Source organism: Neofelis nebulosa, chromosome 2 (genome assembly GCF_028018385.1).
Source record: "Neofelis nebulosa isolate mNeoNeb1 chromosome 2, mNeoNeb1.pri, whole genome shotgun sequence".
Classification (NCBI taxonomy): domain Eukaryota; kingdom Metazoa; phylum Chordata; class Mammalia; order Carnivora; family Felidae; genus Neofelis; species Neofelis nebulosa.
Window position 1 is genome coordinate 136,830,968 of NC_080783.1, and position 15,059 is coordinate 136,846,026.

A 15,059-nucleotide genomic window follows, 5' to 3' on the forward strand; every position below is an offset into this window, starting at 1 on the left:
ATCACAGAGAAGTACAAAATATAGAAACTTGCTTCCACGTGTTCAAGTTTCTTCTGAGTAAAATGCCAAATTACTGAAGTTAGGTACCAGGGTATCTGTAATAGGCTGAACTGTGTCCTCCTCAAAATTCTTATGTTGAAGTCCCAACCCTCAGTACCTCAGAATGTAAACTTATTTGGACATGGGGTTGTTACAGATGTAAATAGTTAAGATGAGGTCACACTGGAATAGGATGGGCCCCCAATCCAATTTGACTGGTGTCCTTAGAGAAATTTGGACCAAGAGATGCACACAGAGAGAAAGCCATGTGAAGATTGGAGTTATGCTACCACAAGCCAAGGAATTACCAGAAGCTGGGAGAGAGGGCTGGGAGAGATCCTTCCCTAGCATCTTCAGAGGGAGCATGGCCCTAGTAACACCTTGATTTCAAACTTCTGGCCTCTAGAACCGTGAGGCAATAAAGTTCCTTATTTAAGCTTTTCACTTTGTAGTGCTTTGTTATGGCAGAGTCAGCAAACTAATATAGTATTGAAATTAAATAAAACAAGCTAATAGAACCAATAATATACTGCTCACAATTGTTATGTGGAACCAGAACATGGAACATATACATACTGGTATAAAGAAGTCTTCTTTTCCTTCCTTTCTGAAAGAAATTCATTCCTCAAGTCATTAGGTGGGACAAAGGAGGTCAGTGACCACAACTGGGGAGGAGAGGACATAAGGGTAGCGGGAACAGCACAGGGTGGGATGCCAGAGCCTGAAGGGTATGAAGAAGTTCATACCAAGGGTGGGAATGGCCCAGAGCCCAGATGGTGCAAGGGGGGCATCCGCACATAAGTGTGGTTTAGTGTGGGATTGTCAGGCCCAAGAAGGACAAAAGGTCACCTATGTCTTGGGGCAAGCAGGGTGAGCCGAGTCCCCATGGTAGTGGATAGCACAGTGTGGAGAGTAGGTTACTCATGGCCCCAAGATCAAGAGTCGCATGCTCTTCTGACTGAGCCGGCTGGGTGCCCCTGGATAGCATAAGGTTTTTTATGAAAAGAAGAAAGCAACAATTTCAAATATTATAGGAATGTCAAAGAAGGGAAATGAAAGGATGTCATGGGATCTGGGAACCTGAAAGAATCTTGTAGAGTGGCTTCACCAGAGTGGTGAGGGCAAAACAAAAGCCAGAGTGAAGGTGGAAAGGGGTCAGAAAGCAAAAGGATTGAGGCTGCTCCTATAGGAAGTGAGCTGAGAAGAAAACAGAATGATAGGACAGGGCTAGAGGCAGGAACAGTATGAAAGCACTTTATTTTAGGATGGGCTGATCTTTCTAGATTAAGAAGGAAGGATCAAGTGGAATACCAAGAAAGGATAATTACTGGAGCAAAGTCAGGACACAGGTGGGAGGGATGGGATCACAGGTAAAGTAGAAGAGTGATCCCTGCAGTGTAAGATACTCTTACTTTTCATGGACAAAAGGGGAAAAAAAAGAGAAAATAGATGCAAACAATGAGAAATACTGTGGCAACAATGAGAAATACTGTGGCAATAACTGGGGCAACAAAGGATAGAATATAAGAATGTTCACATCACACAGATTCAGGCTCAGTTTCTAGATGAGGTACAAGAACTCTGGCAGGATTGGGTTTTCTGTGACTACATCCAAGCTAATAAAAACAAACTGAAAAAAAAGAAAGCTTGACACGACATTCATGGTGATGACGGAAGTCCCTCATGCTCTTGTAATAAAGGAGAGAACATTAATGTTGTTTATGCATAATAATTCTGAAGCAATAAGCTGTATATATACAGCCATACCTTGTTTTACTGAGCTTTGCTTTACCGCACTTTGTAGACACTGTTTTTTACAAATTGAAGGTTTGTGGCAACCCAGCATCAAGCAAGTCTACTGGCACCATTTTTTCCAACAGCATTTGCTCACTTGGTATCTGTGTAACATTTCGGTATGTCACACAATATTTCAAACTTATTCATTATTCTTGTATTTGTTATGGTGATCTGTGGTCAGTGATTATGACTTGCTGAAAGCTTAGATGATAATCAGCATATTTTAGCAATAAAATATTAAATTTTTTTTAACGTTTATTTTTGAGAGTGAGAGAGAGTGGGGGAGGGGCAGAGAGGGAAAGACAGAATCTCCAGGCTTTGAGTTGTCAGCACAGAGCCTGACGCGGGGCTCAAACTCATGAACTGAACCGTGAGATCATGACTTGAGCCAAAGTCAGATGCTTAACTGACTGAGCCACCCAGGCACCCCAGCAATAAATTTTTAAAAAAAATTTTTTAAGGTTTATTCATTTCTCAGAGACAGAGAGACAGAGCATGAGGGAGGGAGGGGCAGAGAGAGACAGAGGGAGACACAGAATCTGAAACACGCTTCAGGCTCTGAGCTGTCAGCACAGATTCCGATGCGGGGCTTGAACTCATGGACTGCAAGATCATGACCTGAGCTGAAGTTGGACGCTTAACCGACTGAGCCACCCAGGTGCCCCAATAAAATATTTTTAACTTAAGGTATGTACATTGTTTTTTTTAGACATTATGTTATTGCATATTTAATGACTACTGTACAGTATAAATGTAACTTTGACATTCACTGGGAAACCAAAAAATTCATTTGACTTCCTTTCTTGTGATTTTTGCTTTATTGAGGTGGTCTGTAACTGAACCCACACCATCTCTGAGGCATGCCTGTATTTAGGTTTAATCTAGAATTTGGGAAATTAAGCTAGCTTTCAACTATCTTTGTATCATCTTATAAAGACACATAACTCTGACACTATTTATCTCCAATAATTCGGACAAAGGAGGTGACAAATGGGTTTGAGATAACAGTCAAAAGACCAACCTTGATACTTTAATTGTAATAAGTATAGAAGTATAATAAATATAAAAACATGTTTACTTATTTATCGAGAGAGACAGAAGGAGGGGCAGAGAGAGAAGGAGAGGCAGAGAAAGAGGGAAGAGAGAATCTGTCAGTGCAGAGCCTGACACGGGGCTTGATCCCATGAACCATGAGAGCATGACCTGAGCCAAAATCAAGAGTCAAATGCTTAACCAACTGAGCCACCCAGGTGCCCCTATAATAAAGCATTTCTGAAAATTATTTATTGATATATCTTTATTTTTTTTATTTTAAGTTATTCTGATTTTATTTATTTTTTCAAATTATTCTAAATTTAAAAAGTTTTAACATACAGTGTTACATTAGTTTCAGGTGTACAACATAATGACCCAGAAATTCTATACATTTCTTGGGTGCTCATGAGGATAAGTGTACTCTAATTCTCTTTATCTATTTCACCCATCCCTCCACCTACCTCCCCTCTGGCAACCACATAAATCTTTAAATCAGCTAACTCAAAATGCCCAGGCTGAGAACTTTTAGTTTTTTTATTTATTCTGTTCTAACCATACCCAAAAATATCCATGAAATTTAAAAAATCAGACTATTTGACATGTATAAATCACACAATATCAAGTCTTCAAATCAAAATAAATAACAACCTAAAATAATTAAAAGAAGGTGAAATTACATCATTGAATTTGTCATGTTAAATAAGAGTAAAGCTTTCAGATTTCATTGGGGTACCTAGAGTATACAGAAACTAATTCTAGGAGCTGTTATTTACCTAATATCTAATAAATTGACTAAATACTGTTATGGGAATTACATGCTGCCCAACAACTTACCTCTCAAGATGAACATAATGCCGGGAAAGAACATTTTTAACCAAAAACACAGTCTTTGCATTAGCCTCTGGACCCATCAATTTGGAAAAATATAATTTTGCACGAAGAAAATAGCCAACGGGCCATAGCCACTCCTAAAAAAGATGATTTAAAAGTAAAGGAAAAAAAAAAAGAGCTGTGAATATTTATAAAGTTATTTGAAAAATAACTTAAGCTGAAAATTCTGAAAAGAGAAATGAAATTCTTACAGGTCCTTGGTGATAATTGAAACCTTTAGCAAGATTGTAGTTGTCATTGTCTAAGGCGTTGTCATAAATACCACAGTAAACCATATCACTGCAAAATTATTGAAATTTAGGTTAGAAAAAGATCAGACATTACATAAGAAAGATTTTTCAATGGCAGAGGTAAAAGAAATAATCAAGTTATTTTGTCTTCCAAATCTATTAACCTTAGATTAGTATATACTGGGCTCAGAATGTCTTTTTTTTTTTACAACTCATTTTAAAAGATTTATTTGTTTGTTTGTTTATTTATTTTTAAGTAAACTCTCTGCTCATCATGGGGCTTGAACTCACAACCCCAAGATCAAGAGTCACATTCTCTACTGATTAAGCCCAGCCAGGCACCCCCGGAATACTTTAATACTGTGTGAGGGAATGATTAACAAATACTTACTGGCTAATACAAAAAAATATAAAGTATTCAGGTATCTTGCCTTCAAGGAGTTAGTCTAACACTAAATATTGGTTAAATTCAATTATTTCACTAAGCTTCTAATATACTTATTATAATTAAAATATATACAAAATAAATTAACAAACATTAAAGAGATTTTATTAAATATAATATAAATATTATATATTGGAAAGATTGTTTTTAAAAAATTTTTTAAACAATTATTTATTTTGGGGGGGGGGATAGAGCATGAGTGGGGTAGGGGCAGAAAGGGAGGGAGACACAAAATCCGAACCAGGTTCCAAGCTCTGAGCTGTCAGCACAGAGCCCAATGTGGGGCTCGAACTCACAGAGTGAGAGATCATGACCTGAGATGAAGTCTGACACTTAACCGATGAGCCACCCAGGTACCCTGGAAAGATTGTTTTTTAAACTTCTCCAGTAAGTTACTTAAAAAATAATTAAAATTAGTACATTATCATTACAAATAGTAACCAAATGGACACAGAAAATTTATACACAGTTCTAAACTAAACAAAGTATTACAAGCTTATTGTGACAGATAATACAAGATAGTTATCTATACTCAGTTTAATTATTACTTTTTTTTGCTTTTAGTGAGAGAACTTGCCACCTGAGTAAGCTTATTTATTTATTTACTTATTTCAAATGAGTAGGCTTTAACTGTGGGTTTTAGTCTTGATCATTGGTTTGTAACACGTCTGAAAATATGGAGAACAGTTCAGAATATGGATAAGCATACACACAAAAAGTCTGCATCTCAAGATTGAAAGGAGTACATAGTAAATTAGGAAAATTCTACAAAGGAGAGGGTATTATATAGAAATGGAACTCTGTCACCTATTGATATAGAAAGCAAATTAATGTTGGGCATCAAACTTTAAAGGAAAATCGCAGAAGACAAACAGGGAGGTCATTAGAAACTCAAGAAGAAACAAAAGTTGGAAAAGAAAAGAAACGTAAAATGGCATAAACACATAATCATAAAGTAAAAACAAAATCAGTTATTGGTTAAAATAAAAATAGTGGGGTAATTACACAGAAAGGATGGAAATGGTTAGTGGTGAGGATAGAGTTAAATCCTCATCTGTTAACACAAGAAATAACCAAATAGTGTCTAATATTTAAAAAAAAAATCAAGAAACAGGGGCACCTGGGTGGCTCAGTCGGTTAAGCATCCGACTTTGGCTCAGGTCATGATCTTGTAGTTTGTGAGTTCGAGCCCCGTGTCGGGCTCTGGGCTGACCGCTCAGAGCCTGGAGCCTGTTTCAGATGCTGTGTATCTCCATCTCTTGGCCTCTCCCCTGCTCATGTTCTGTGTCTCTCAATAATAAATAAATGTTAAAAAAAATTTTTTTTTTAAATAAAAAAATCAAGAAACAACTGCATACGCACATTATTTAGTAATATGGGAGCAGGGATGCCTGGGTGGCTCAGTCGGTTGAATGTCTGACTCCTGATTTCGGCTCAGGTCATGATTTTGCAGTTTGTGAGATCGAGCCCCGAGTTGGGCTCTGTGCTGACAATGCAGAGCCTGCTTGGGATTCTCTCTCTCTGCCCCTCCACCACTCACACTTGCTCTCTCTCTCTCAAAATAAATAAACTAATCAAAAATTAAAAAAAAAAAAAAGAAATATGGAGGGAACTGCTAGGGGTAATAACTTGGAAAATTTTAAAGACTGTCTTTGAGGAGACAATATGTCTATACTTCCAATGTTCACAATAATCATGTATTACTTTTACAATCAGAAAAAGTAAACATTAGGAAATATTCATGACATATTAGTTTTATAAACATAAAACTTATTGATTATTAAATATAGGACAAGCATTGTGAACACTGATGTTTAATGAAGATACAGATGGTGTTCTTAAAAACTCAGTTTGAATGCAATTTTAGAGTTTACTGACAAGCAAAAAAATTATGGTTGATGCAATATAAACATCAACAACAACATTCTTTTTTTTTTTTTTAACGTTTTTTTATTTTTGAGAGAGACAGAGACAGAATGCGAGTGGGTTGCGACAGAGAGAGGGTGGCACAGAATCCAAAGCGGGCTCCAGGCTCTGGGCTGTCAGCACAGAGCCTGACGCAGGGCTCGAATTCACAAGCTGTGAGATCATGACCTGAGCCGAAGTCGGATGCTCAACTGACAGACACCCAGGCGCCCCAACAACAACATTCTTAATACTTACACTCCAACGTACTTGGGGTTCCAAAGTTTTCATGCCAAGATTAAATATAAATATATATTAAATATAATATGAATAATATTCTTAATATTTATACTCCAACTTACTCTGGATCCAAAGTTTTCATGCCAAGGGGACCAAGCAATTTTTTTTCTGCAATCTCCAAAGCTTTCCATGCTTTTTCTGCAGTAAAGAGCTCAGGGGCCTAATGAATATCAAAAGTGAATATTCAAACTTTTTAAGATCACAAAAGAATTAGTTTCCACCCACAGTGGAACATAAACTATTCATAAACTCAGAAATGAAAACGGTTTAAAAATACAGTGTGCGTCAGAACTCATTTCAAGTGCAGAAGCTTAACCGGATCTAATGCTATGGGGCTGATGTGGGTGCGCTGCTCTTGGCCTTAGAAGTGAGCAAAGCTGTTAGATGTGATTATTTCCTTGTGTCATTTTAAGAAAGTTATGAGCTCCAAAAGGAAGCTGCCTCAGCTACAATGAAGGCAGAACACACTTAAACCCATCTAATTCATTTTTCAGGATGTTTGCAATAGCTTCCTTTAAGTATATCTGGTAGTCATTTTTTGCTTTTGGGGTCATAGTAAAATACAGAATGACTTACACTCTAAAAGCACAAGTAAATGTACTTATGATATGGAGGAGAGAAAACACTGGTGGCTAAGAATCTATATTTATTGTAATGGTTAAATGAAATCAAATGCACATTGAGTAGAAGGTATCTTTATGTACCTTTGCATTTTTTATTCTTTTTTTGCAGCTTTTATTCTACTGTAATTTATAGTTCCATGTTTAGTGCTTTTTTTCAAAAAAAGCAAGATGGAGACAGCTATGTAGTCATGGAAGAACACATACCGTCTCTATTTTACTGTTCTTACAGTTTATTTTTAGACTAAGAGGTAAAGTAGAGTCTAGAATTCTAGAGTGAATTACAGCAATACAACAAGGAAACAGAATATGAGTTGAAGCAACTTTAATTAGTTCACCAGTCTAGATCTTTTCAGTTTGTATGCTGAGGCACTCACTGGTCACAGCACAGGTGTGCCCAAATATGGATGCCATCAGCTTTCAAGTTGGGTGGGGCCTGGGGCTAACTGAAGAAGCTGGATCTGGCATGATCAACCTAATCAATTTAGACCAATGTACTGTATAAATATCGTTATTTTTTATGTGTGCTATAAGAAAAACATTGGTAAGCACTCCATTAGTCATCATCTATTATTTTCTGTTTTTTGATACCGAATGTCATAGGTTAAGGGTGGTATAAAACTAGCTAGTAAACAATATACTTTTTGGCAACTACATGAATTTGAAAACAAATGGGAATAAAGAACTAAATACACTCTACCACAATATTTTTGAAATTTGAAAGTAGCAATTCACTTACTACAACCATTGCTATGGTGAAATTAGGCCTGAGCTGATAGTCACACCACGGGCTTGAAGCTCCATAGCTATCTTTGTATATGCCACGTTTGTGAACCAGATTAGGATGCTTTTCGTTAGAATCTGAAGGGTCTTCTGACACATAAAATAGCTTTTCGAAGTTGTCTTGTATTTTTCTGTTCCACTCATCATATGAGATTGTCACAACCTTTCCTGAAACATGATAAAAGATTTGGCAGTTTTTAAGCATTCAAAGAAATCCATACATTTAGTTACAGCCAAAGAGTAATATTTAGGCAATAAATTACCCACTTCTTACAACTGTCAGGGTCTTTTGATAAAAGACTTGGCAGTTTTTAAGCATTCAAAGAAATCCATACATTTAGTTACAACCAAAGAATAATATTTAGGCAATAAATTACCCACTTCTTATAACTGTCAGGGTCTTTTGAAGGACTCTAGCTTGAAATTAAAATTATCTTTTGTTATATTACCAAAAAGAATTAGACTCCAGTAAATGATCCCTGATTTGTCTTTGTATCACTCTTAACGTGTTTGATAAAGTTACATTTACTGTGCACTTGGAATGAGGCTACTCTGAATTGAGAAGTGCCAGAAGTGTAAATATACACTGGATTTCACAGAAAATACTCTCCCCACAAAAGAATGTAAAATGGCTCATGAATAATTTCATGCTTATTACATGTTGAAATAATATTTAGCACATATTGAGTTAATAATGTATATTATCATAATTAGTTTCACCTGTTTCTTTTTATTTTACTTTAATGTGAGTACTAGAAAATTTAAAATTATATTTCTTTTGGACAGATAGCTCTAGAAAAAGAGATGTAAAGATTTCATAAGTGTTCACAAAAATGCAACTTGCTCACAGTCACATTAAGGAAAAGAAAGCATAATAAGGCAATTAACTATGATGTTTTTCATATCTCAGTTCAAAGTTGCTATAAAAATATGGTTAGTAACCAGGTTTGTTACAATTTCATAGTAGGAAATTAATGTTCTTTCTTTCCTCTTAATCTTAAGAGTTTTCTAATATTAGCTCATTGAGTCAAATGATGATTATGTAGATTAAGAGTATAGACTGTACATTTGAAGTTTCTTTTTAAATAAAATGCACAGCTTACCATGTCTTCTTATGGTGACTTCATGATAAGGGAAAATTCTTTTTTTGGATAATTCCAGCAACCAACGGACGGTAGATTTACTCAGGCCCACAATTTCCACAGCAGACCCATCTCTAAAATTAAAATAAATTTTACTCTGTGGGTTGGAGTCATTTAAGCACTACTTAAATGGCATTCAATAAATAATTCTGATGAATTGTATAATATGTTATAAAAACAACTATGAAAAGCCCCTCGCTTTATTGAAATGTATAATGCATACATAAGAAATCTCTCCACTAATTATTTTGCCATTGCTTACCTACTTAACAATTAAAAAAAGTTCTGTGAAGTGGAATGGTGATTATGGAGTTAAAGACGATGGCAGCTGGAAAAGGTAGGGAATGCATCAGAGAATATTGAAACAGAGTACCAAAGACAGAAAACATGGGATAGAAGGACTGGAGAAAGCCAGGGAAAGTATACTTAGTAATTTGAAAGTGTGGTTTTTTTTTGTTTTTTGTTTTTTTTTAGAGAGTTAGAGAGAGAGAGAGAGAGAGAGAGAGAGAGAGAGAGAGAGAGAGAGAGAAAGCGAGCACAAGTTGGGGAACAAGGCAGAGGGAGGCGGGAGAGAGAGAATCTTAAGCAGGCTCCATGCCCAGCACAGAGCCCGAAGCGGGGCTTGTGACTTTGGGATCATGACCTAAGCTGAAATCAAGAGTTGGATGCTCAACCGACTGAGCCACCCAAGTGCCCCTGAAAGCTCATTTTTAAGGAAAATGAAAGGGAAGTATGAGACCTAATAATGTACCGAAATAAACATGCTTTAAAAAGAATTCACAAAGCATATAACAACAGCTATAATTAAATGATTTTTTTCACAGTTCTGACTGAAGATAAAATTTAGAATAAGAAAAGAGTTTCTCAGACTTGATACTATATTAAGCATTTAAAACCATAAAAAGAAATAATGGGAGAAAAGACGAAAAAATTTAGGAGGATAAAAGGTTCAGAAATTAAAAGTATTTCAAAAAGGACTGGGTAATGGGGTGTTTCCTATATGCATGAAAGATGGGCATAATGAAATGTTTACAATGAAAGTATTTTAGATTAAGATCTTAACCACAGGGATAACGAATCATAATAATAATGAATCACTCCTTTGAGGTGCTTGTGGGGAATCACCCCACGAGAACTCCCTGAAAAGAACAGACAGCTTTCCTTGATGACTTGTAACAAGAGAGCTGTGTGTGTGTGCTGTGGGTGAGGAGGGAGTGGATGAAGGGAGGGAGATTTTGACCGATTTAATATGAAGACTTCGTGGTTAATAGAATAAAAAATTCCATAAGTATGTGGTTTTAAAAAGGGTATAATTATATATGCACAATACAAATAAATACTACCTTGGAGTGGCTGGGATTCCTCTGTTTCTGGCTCTGTCACTTTCTCCCATTTTATCCATCCATGTGCCGCAATTTAAGCGATTTCCTCCATAAACAAATCCTGTTTCTTCGTCAACACCTGCGGTTATATTGAAGCCTAGAAAAGCAAAATAAAACATTTATAAAATCTGAAAGGAATACAACAAACTACTCTGGAGAGGACTATGCTAATGCCTTAAAAGCTGAAGACGTGTATGTTCTACCATAGAGTAGTTTCACTTCTAGACACATACTTTAGAGAAATCCTTACCCATGTGCATATGAAGGTACCCACAAGGATATTCAATGCAACACTGTATTAGCAAGAAAATAAATAACTGCTAAGCAGAGAAGTAAATAAACACTGTGGTTTATTCATACAGTGTAAAACTCTCTATACCATTTCAAATTAATGAACTAGATTTACATGAATCATAATGTGCAAAACCCCAAAACAAAATGATTGAGCAAACAAGTTGCAAAAGGATATGCATAAGATACCTTTTCTTAAAAGTTTAAAATATAGACAGTACTAATATATATAATCCTATAGGTCTATATGACTGTCTAATATGATAATATTTAAAACATATAGTTATGTGTATATATTATAGTCTGAATACATATATAATGTATAATATACTGAATACATACTATATAATATACTGAATATATACTACATAATACGTATGTAATTTACACATACTCAAACACAAACTCATAAAATTCAAAACATAAATGGAAATAATAAACCCTGATTCTAGCATAGTCATTAATTATAGAGAGGGAGGGAAGAGAGAGAGAGATGAAGCTCTACATACAATTCTGATGGTTTATTTTCAACACAAAACAGAAAGATCTGAAGAAAATATGATCAAATGTTAATATCTGTCTAATTTTATTTCTAGGTTTCAAGGTGTAATTTATATTTTTCTCTAACTGGAATGTTTTACAATTAAATCTAAAAATTAAAATAATTCAGAGATATCACAAAAAATGTTCTTTTAAGTATAAAATCTATATCTATTTAGTGTCCTGAAAGATAAAAAAGTATCAGTGATTTTTACCAGTTCAATCATGTATACAATTTGTATGTTACCACCACAAACAATAAATTAACTAAATGAGGTTTTAACTACTTTTTTTTTTTTTTTTTTTGAGAGAGCTTGAGTGAGTGAGGGGCAGAGAGGGAGAGAGAGAGAATCCCACAAGGGGCAGAGAGAGAGGGAGAGAGAGAGAATCCAGAAGCAGGGCTCCAGCTCACCTGATATGGGGCTTAAACTCACCCGATATGGGCCAGGACCTGAGCCAAAGTTGGATGCTTAACTGACTGCGCCACCCAGGCGTCCCTAACTACTGTTTAAAATGTAATTTAGGGGCGCCTGGGTGGCGCAGTCGGTTAAGCGTCCGACTTCAGCTCAGGTCACGATCTCGCGGTCCGTGAGTTCGAGCCCCGCGTCGGGCTCTGGGCTGATGGCTCAGAGCCTGGAGCCTCCTTCCGATTCTGTGTCTCCCTCTCTCTCTGCCCCTCCCCCATTCATGCTCTGTCTCTCTCTGTCTAAAAAATAAATAAACGTTAAAAAAATTTTTTTAAAAGTAATTTAGAACATGCAAGAAGGAATATAAGTTTCTGAGTTTACGTCAAAATTTGCCAATGACTTAGTGAGTTATCTGAAATAGCTGAAATAGATCACTTAAAAAGATGATCATTTTACAGTAAAAACAATAGTGTTTAAAAAAAGAGCAACAAGAGTCCATAATCCTATTACCCTAACAAAAACCATTACATTTATGTACTCCTTTCTAATCTTTTCACAGAATAGTAATATTTTCATAAATAAATCCAACTATTTTTCATGTATTAGGTTCAATACCCATATAGTTCTTAATATTCAAATAATATTACACAAATTATAAAAATTATAATCATTACAAATTATTGAATTTTTCATTCAAGTAAATGTAAAGAGGGGCACCTGGGTAGCTCAGTGATCCACAGTTCATGGGATCTCAACAGTTCATCTGATCTCACAGTTCATGGGATCAAGTCCCATGTGGGGATTCTCTCCTCCTCTGTCTGCCCCTCCCCCTCTCATACACACACACACACTCTCTCTCTCAAATAAACATCAAAACAAAACAAATGAAGTCAATTTAAACATTTCCTCTTAGACATAATTATTTTATTCTTTTCTGTGATTATAAGCAAAGTTATGATCAGTATCATGTAATATGGACTTTTTGTGTTTTAGGTTATTTCATAGACTAGATTCCCAGAAATGGAATACATTTATGAAGAAAAACATGTGAATATTTTGTATCTCATGAAATATATGTGGATCTCTCTCTCTCTCCAAGTTGCTTTTGAAGAGGAATGAGTCAATTTGCAATGCCATCAGCAGTATCTGAATATCTCTCAAAACGAAAATTATTTGTTATTGTTTGCTATGGATTGAATTGTGTAAATGCCCAAATTCATATGTTGAAATCTTAACCCCAGTACATCAGAATGTGACTTTATTTGCACACAGGAATTTAAAAAGTTAATCACATTTGGGGCACCTGGGTGGCTTGGTCGATTAAGCATCTGACTTTGGCTCAGGTCATGATTTCAGTTTGTGAGTTCGAGCCCTGCATTAGGCTCTGTGCTGACACCTCAGAGCCTGGAACCTGCTTTGGATTCTGTGTCTCCTTCTCTCTCTGCCCCTCCCCCACTTGTGCTCTGTCTTTGTCTCTCAAAAATAAATAAATGTAAAAACAAATTTTTTTAAAAAAAGTTAATCACGTTAAAATAAGGGCATTAGCCTGGGCTTTAATCCAATTTGACCAGTATCTTTATAAGATGAGGAATTTTGTGCACAGACAATGCACAGAAGGAAGCTGATGTGAAGATACAGGGAGAACACCATGTAACCATGAACATGGCCATCTACAAGCCATGGAGAAAGACCTGGAACAGATCCTTCTTTCATAGACCGAAGGTTTAGTCAACCCTGCCAACACCTAAATTTTGGACTCCTAGCCTCTAGGACTGATAGACAATATATTTCTGTCATTTAAGCCACCCAGTGTGTGGTACTTTGTTATCCTAGTCCCAGCAAATGAATACATTGGTTTTTTTGCTAATAATAAACAGTAGACTTATAGAACTCACTATATGCCATGTACTGCTCTAAGTGCTTTAACATACATATTTCATTGAATCCTCGTATCAACCTTAGGGGGTAGGTGCTGCTATTATCTCCCTTTTACAAATGTAGAAGAGAGAGGCAAAGAGAAGTTAAAACTTATCCAAGGGAACACAGCTAGAAAACGAGCAGAGATGGGATTTTTAAGATAGCAAGTCTGCGTCTAGCATTAGCGCTTTCATTCACGCTCTGTTGTCTCATGATAATTTAGTAGAGGAAAAATGGTGACCGACTTTAATATGAATTTGTTTGAGTGCCGGTAAGACTGACTGAATGCTTCTCTCATGTTTATTAATGGACTATCCATGTCCTTGGGCAAACTACTTGTCTGCCTCCCCTTCTTATTTCCTGAACTGTGAGCTAGGGATAGAGGTACTAGCCTCTGGAAAATGTTTGCAAAGTAATACACAAAGGCAAGGAGGCTTTTAATTTATCTGATATTAAATATATGACAATAATTGGATATTAAATACATGGCAATAATTGGATAATCAATGGTTAGTGATTTTCCTCTCAGAGATTTAGTGGAGCAAGAGAAACATACACAAAAAGGTACATGGGTTAAAATAACTGTAAAAGGACAGGTTGCTTCAAATGCACAAAAAAGTAACAAAGAAATCATATTTTTGTAGTTTCTGATGAAATGGCAAAATATCCCAGGCTATGGGATCTCTCCCCAAAATCACCCCTAGAGAAACTACAGAATTGAATGTGAGGTACTGATTTGAAGAATTCACATAATTTTTGGGAGAAACTGACAAAAACAAGTGAAACCTGACCAGCCACTCTTGGGCTTTCACTCTGTCTAGGCTTTTAATGTTGTTGTGTTATAAGCTAATGAGATTGCCTCTTTTCAGAGCTGTATGGAGTTACTACTAATCAAGGGAACATGAGCTTATTGAGAAGAAGAAAACATTAGATACCAGATGAATCTAACCACTATAAAAGGAAAAGAAGCAGGGTGCCTGTCTGGCTCAATTGGTAGAGTGTGGGACTTTTGATCTTGGGGTTGTGAGTTCAAGCCTCATGTTGGGTAAGAGATTACTTAAAAATAAAACCTTTAAGGGGTGCCTGGGTGCCTAGGTCGGTTAAGCGTCCGACTCTTGATTTCAGCTCAGGTCATGATCTCATGGTTCGTGAGTTTGAGCCCAGTGTCTGGATTGTGCTGACAGCATGGAGCCTACTTGAGATTCTCTCTTTCCCCCTCTCTCTGTGCTCCTACCCCACTCTATCTCTCTCTCTTTCAAAAATAAAATAAACATTCAAAAAAATTAAAAAGAAAAAAGAAAAACACTTGAAGATAGTGTTCACATCACAGTAAAA

General features: G+C 36.2%; 1 protein-coding gene across 2 annotated transcripts in view; it reads right to left on the reverse strand.

Annotated features, from left to right (window-relative positions):
• AGL (amylo-alpha-1, 6-glucosidase, 4-alpha-glucanotransferase) overlaps window positions 1-15,059 on the reverse strand; it is an 84,616-nt gene that overhangs the window by 4,542 nt on the left and 65,015 nt on the right. For both annotated transcript variants that reach the window (XM_058716445.1, XM_058716446.1), the window contains exons 28-33: window positions 10,531-10,666; window positions 9,149-9,261; window positions 8,002-8,213; window positions 6,705-6,802; window positions 3,954-4,041; window positions 3,706-3,839 (exon numbers count right to left, since the gene is read on the reverse strand). In XM_058716445.1, the coding sequence (XP_058572428.1) occupies window positions 3,706-3,839; window positions 3,954-4,041; window positions 6,705-6,802; window positions 8,002-8,213; window positions 9,149-9,261; window positions 10,531-10,666 (781 nt within the window). The remainder of the gene's footprint in view (window positions 1-3,705; window positions 3,840-3,953; window positions 4,042-6,704; window positions 6,803-8,001; window positions 8,214-9,148; window positions 9,262-10,530; window positions 10,667-15,059) is intronic.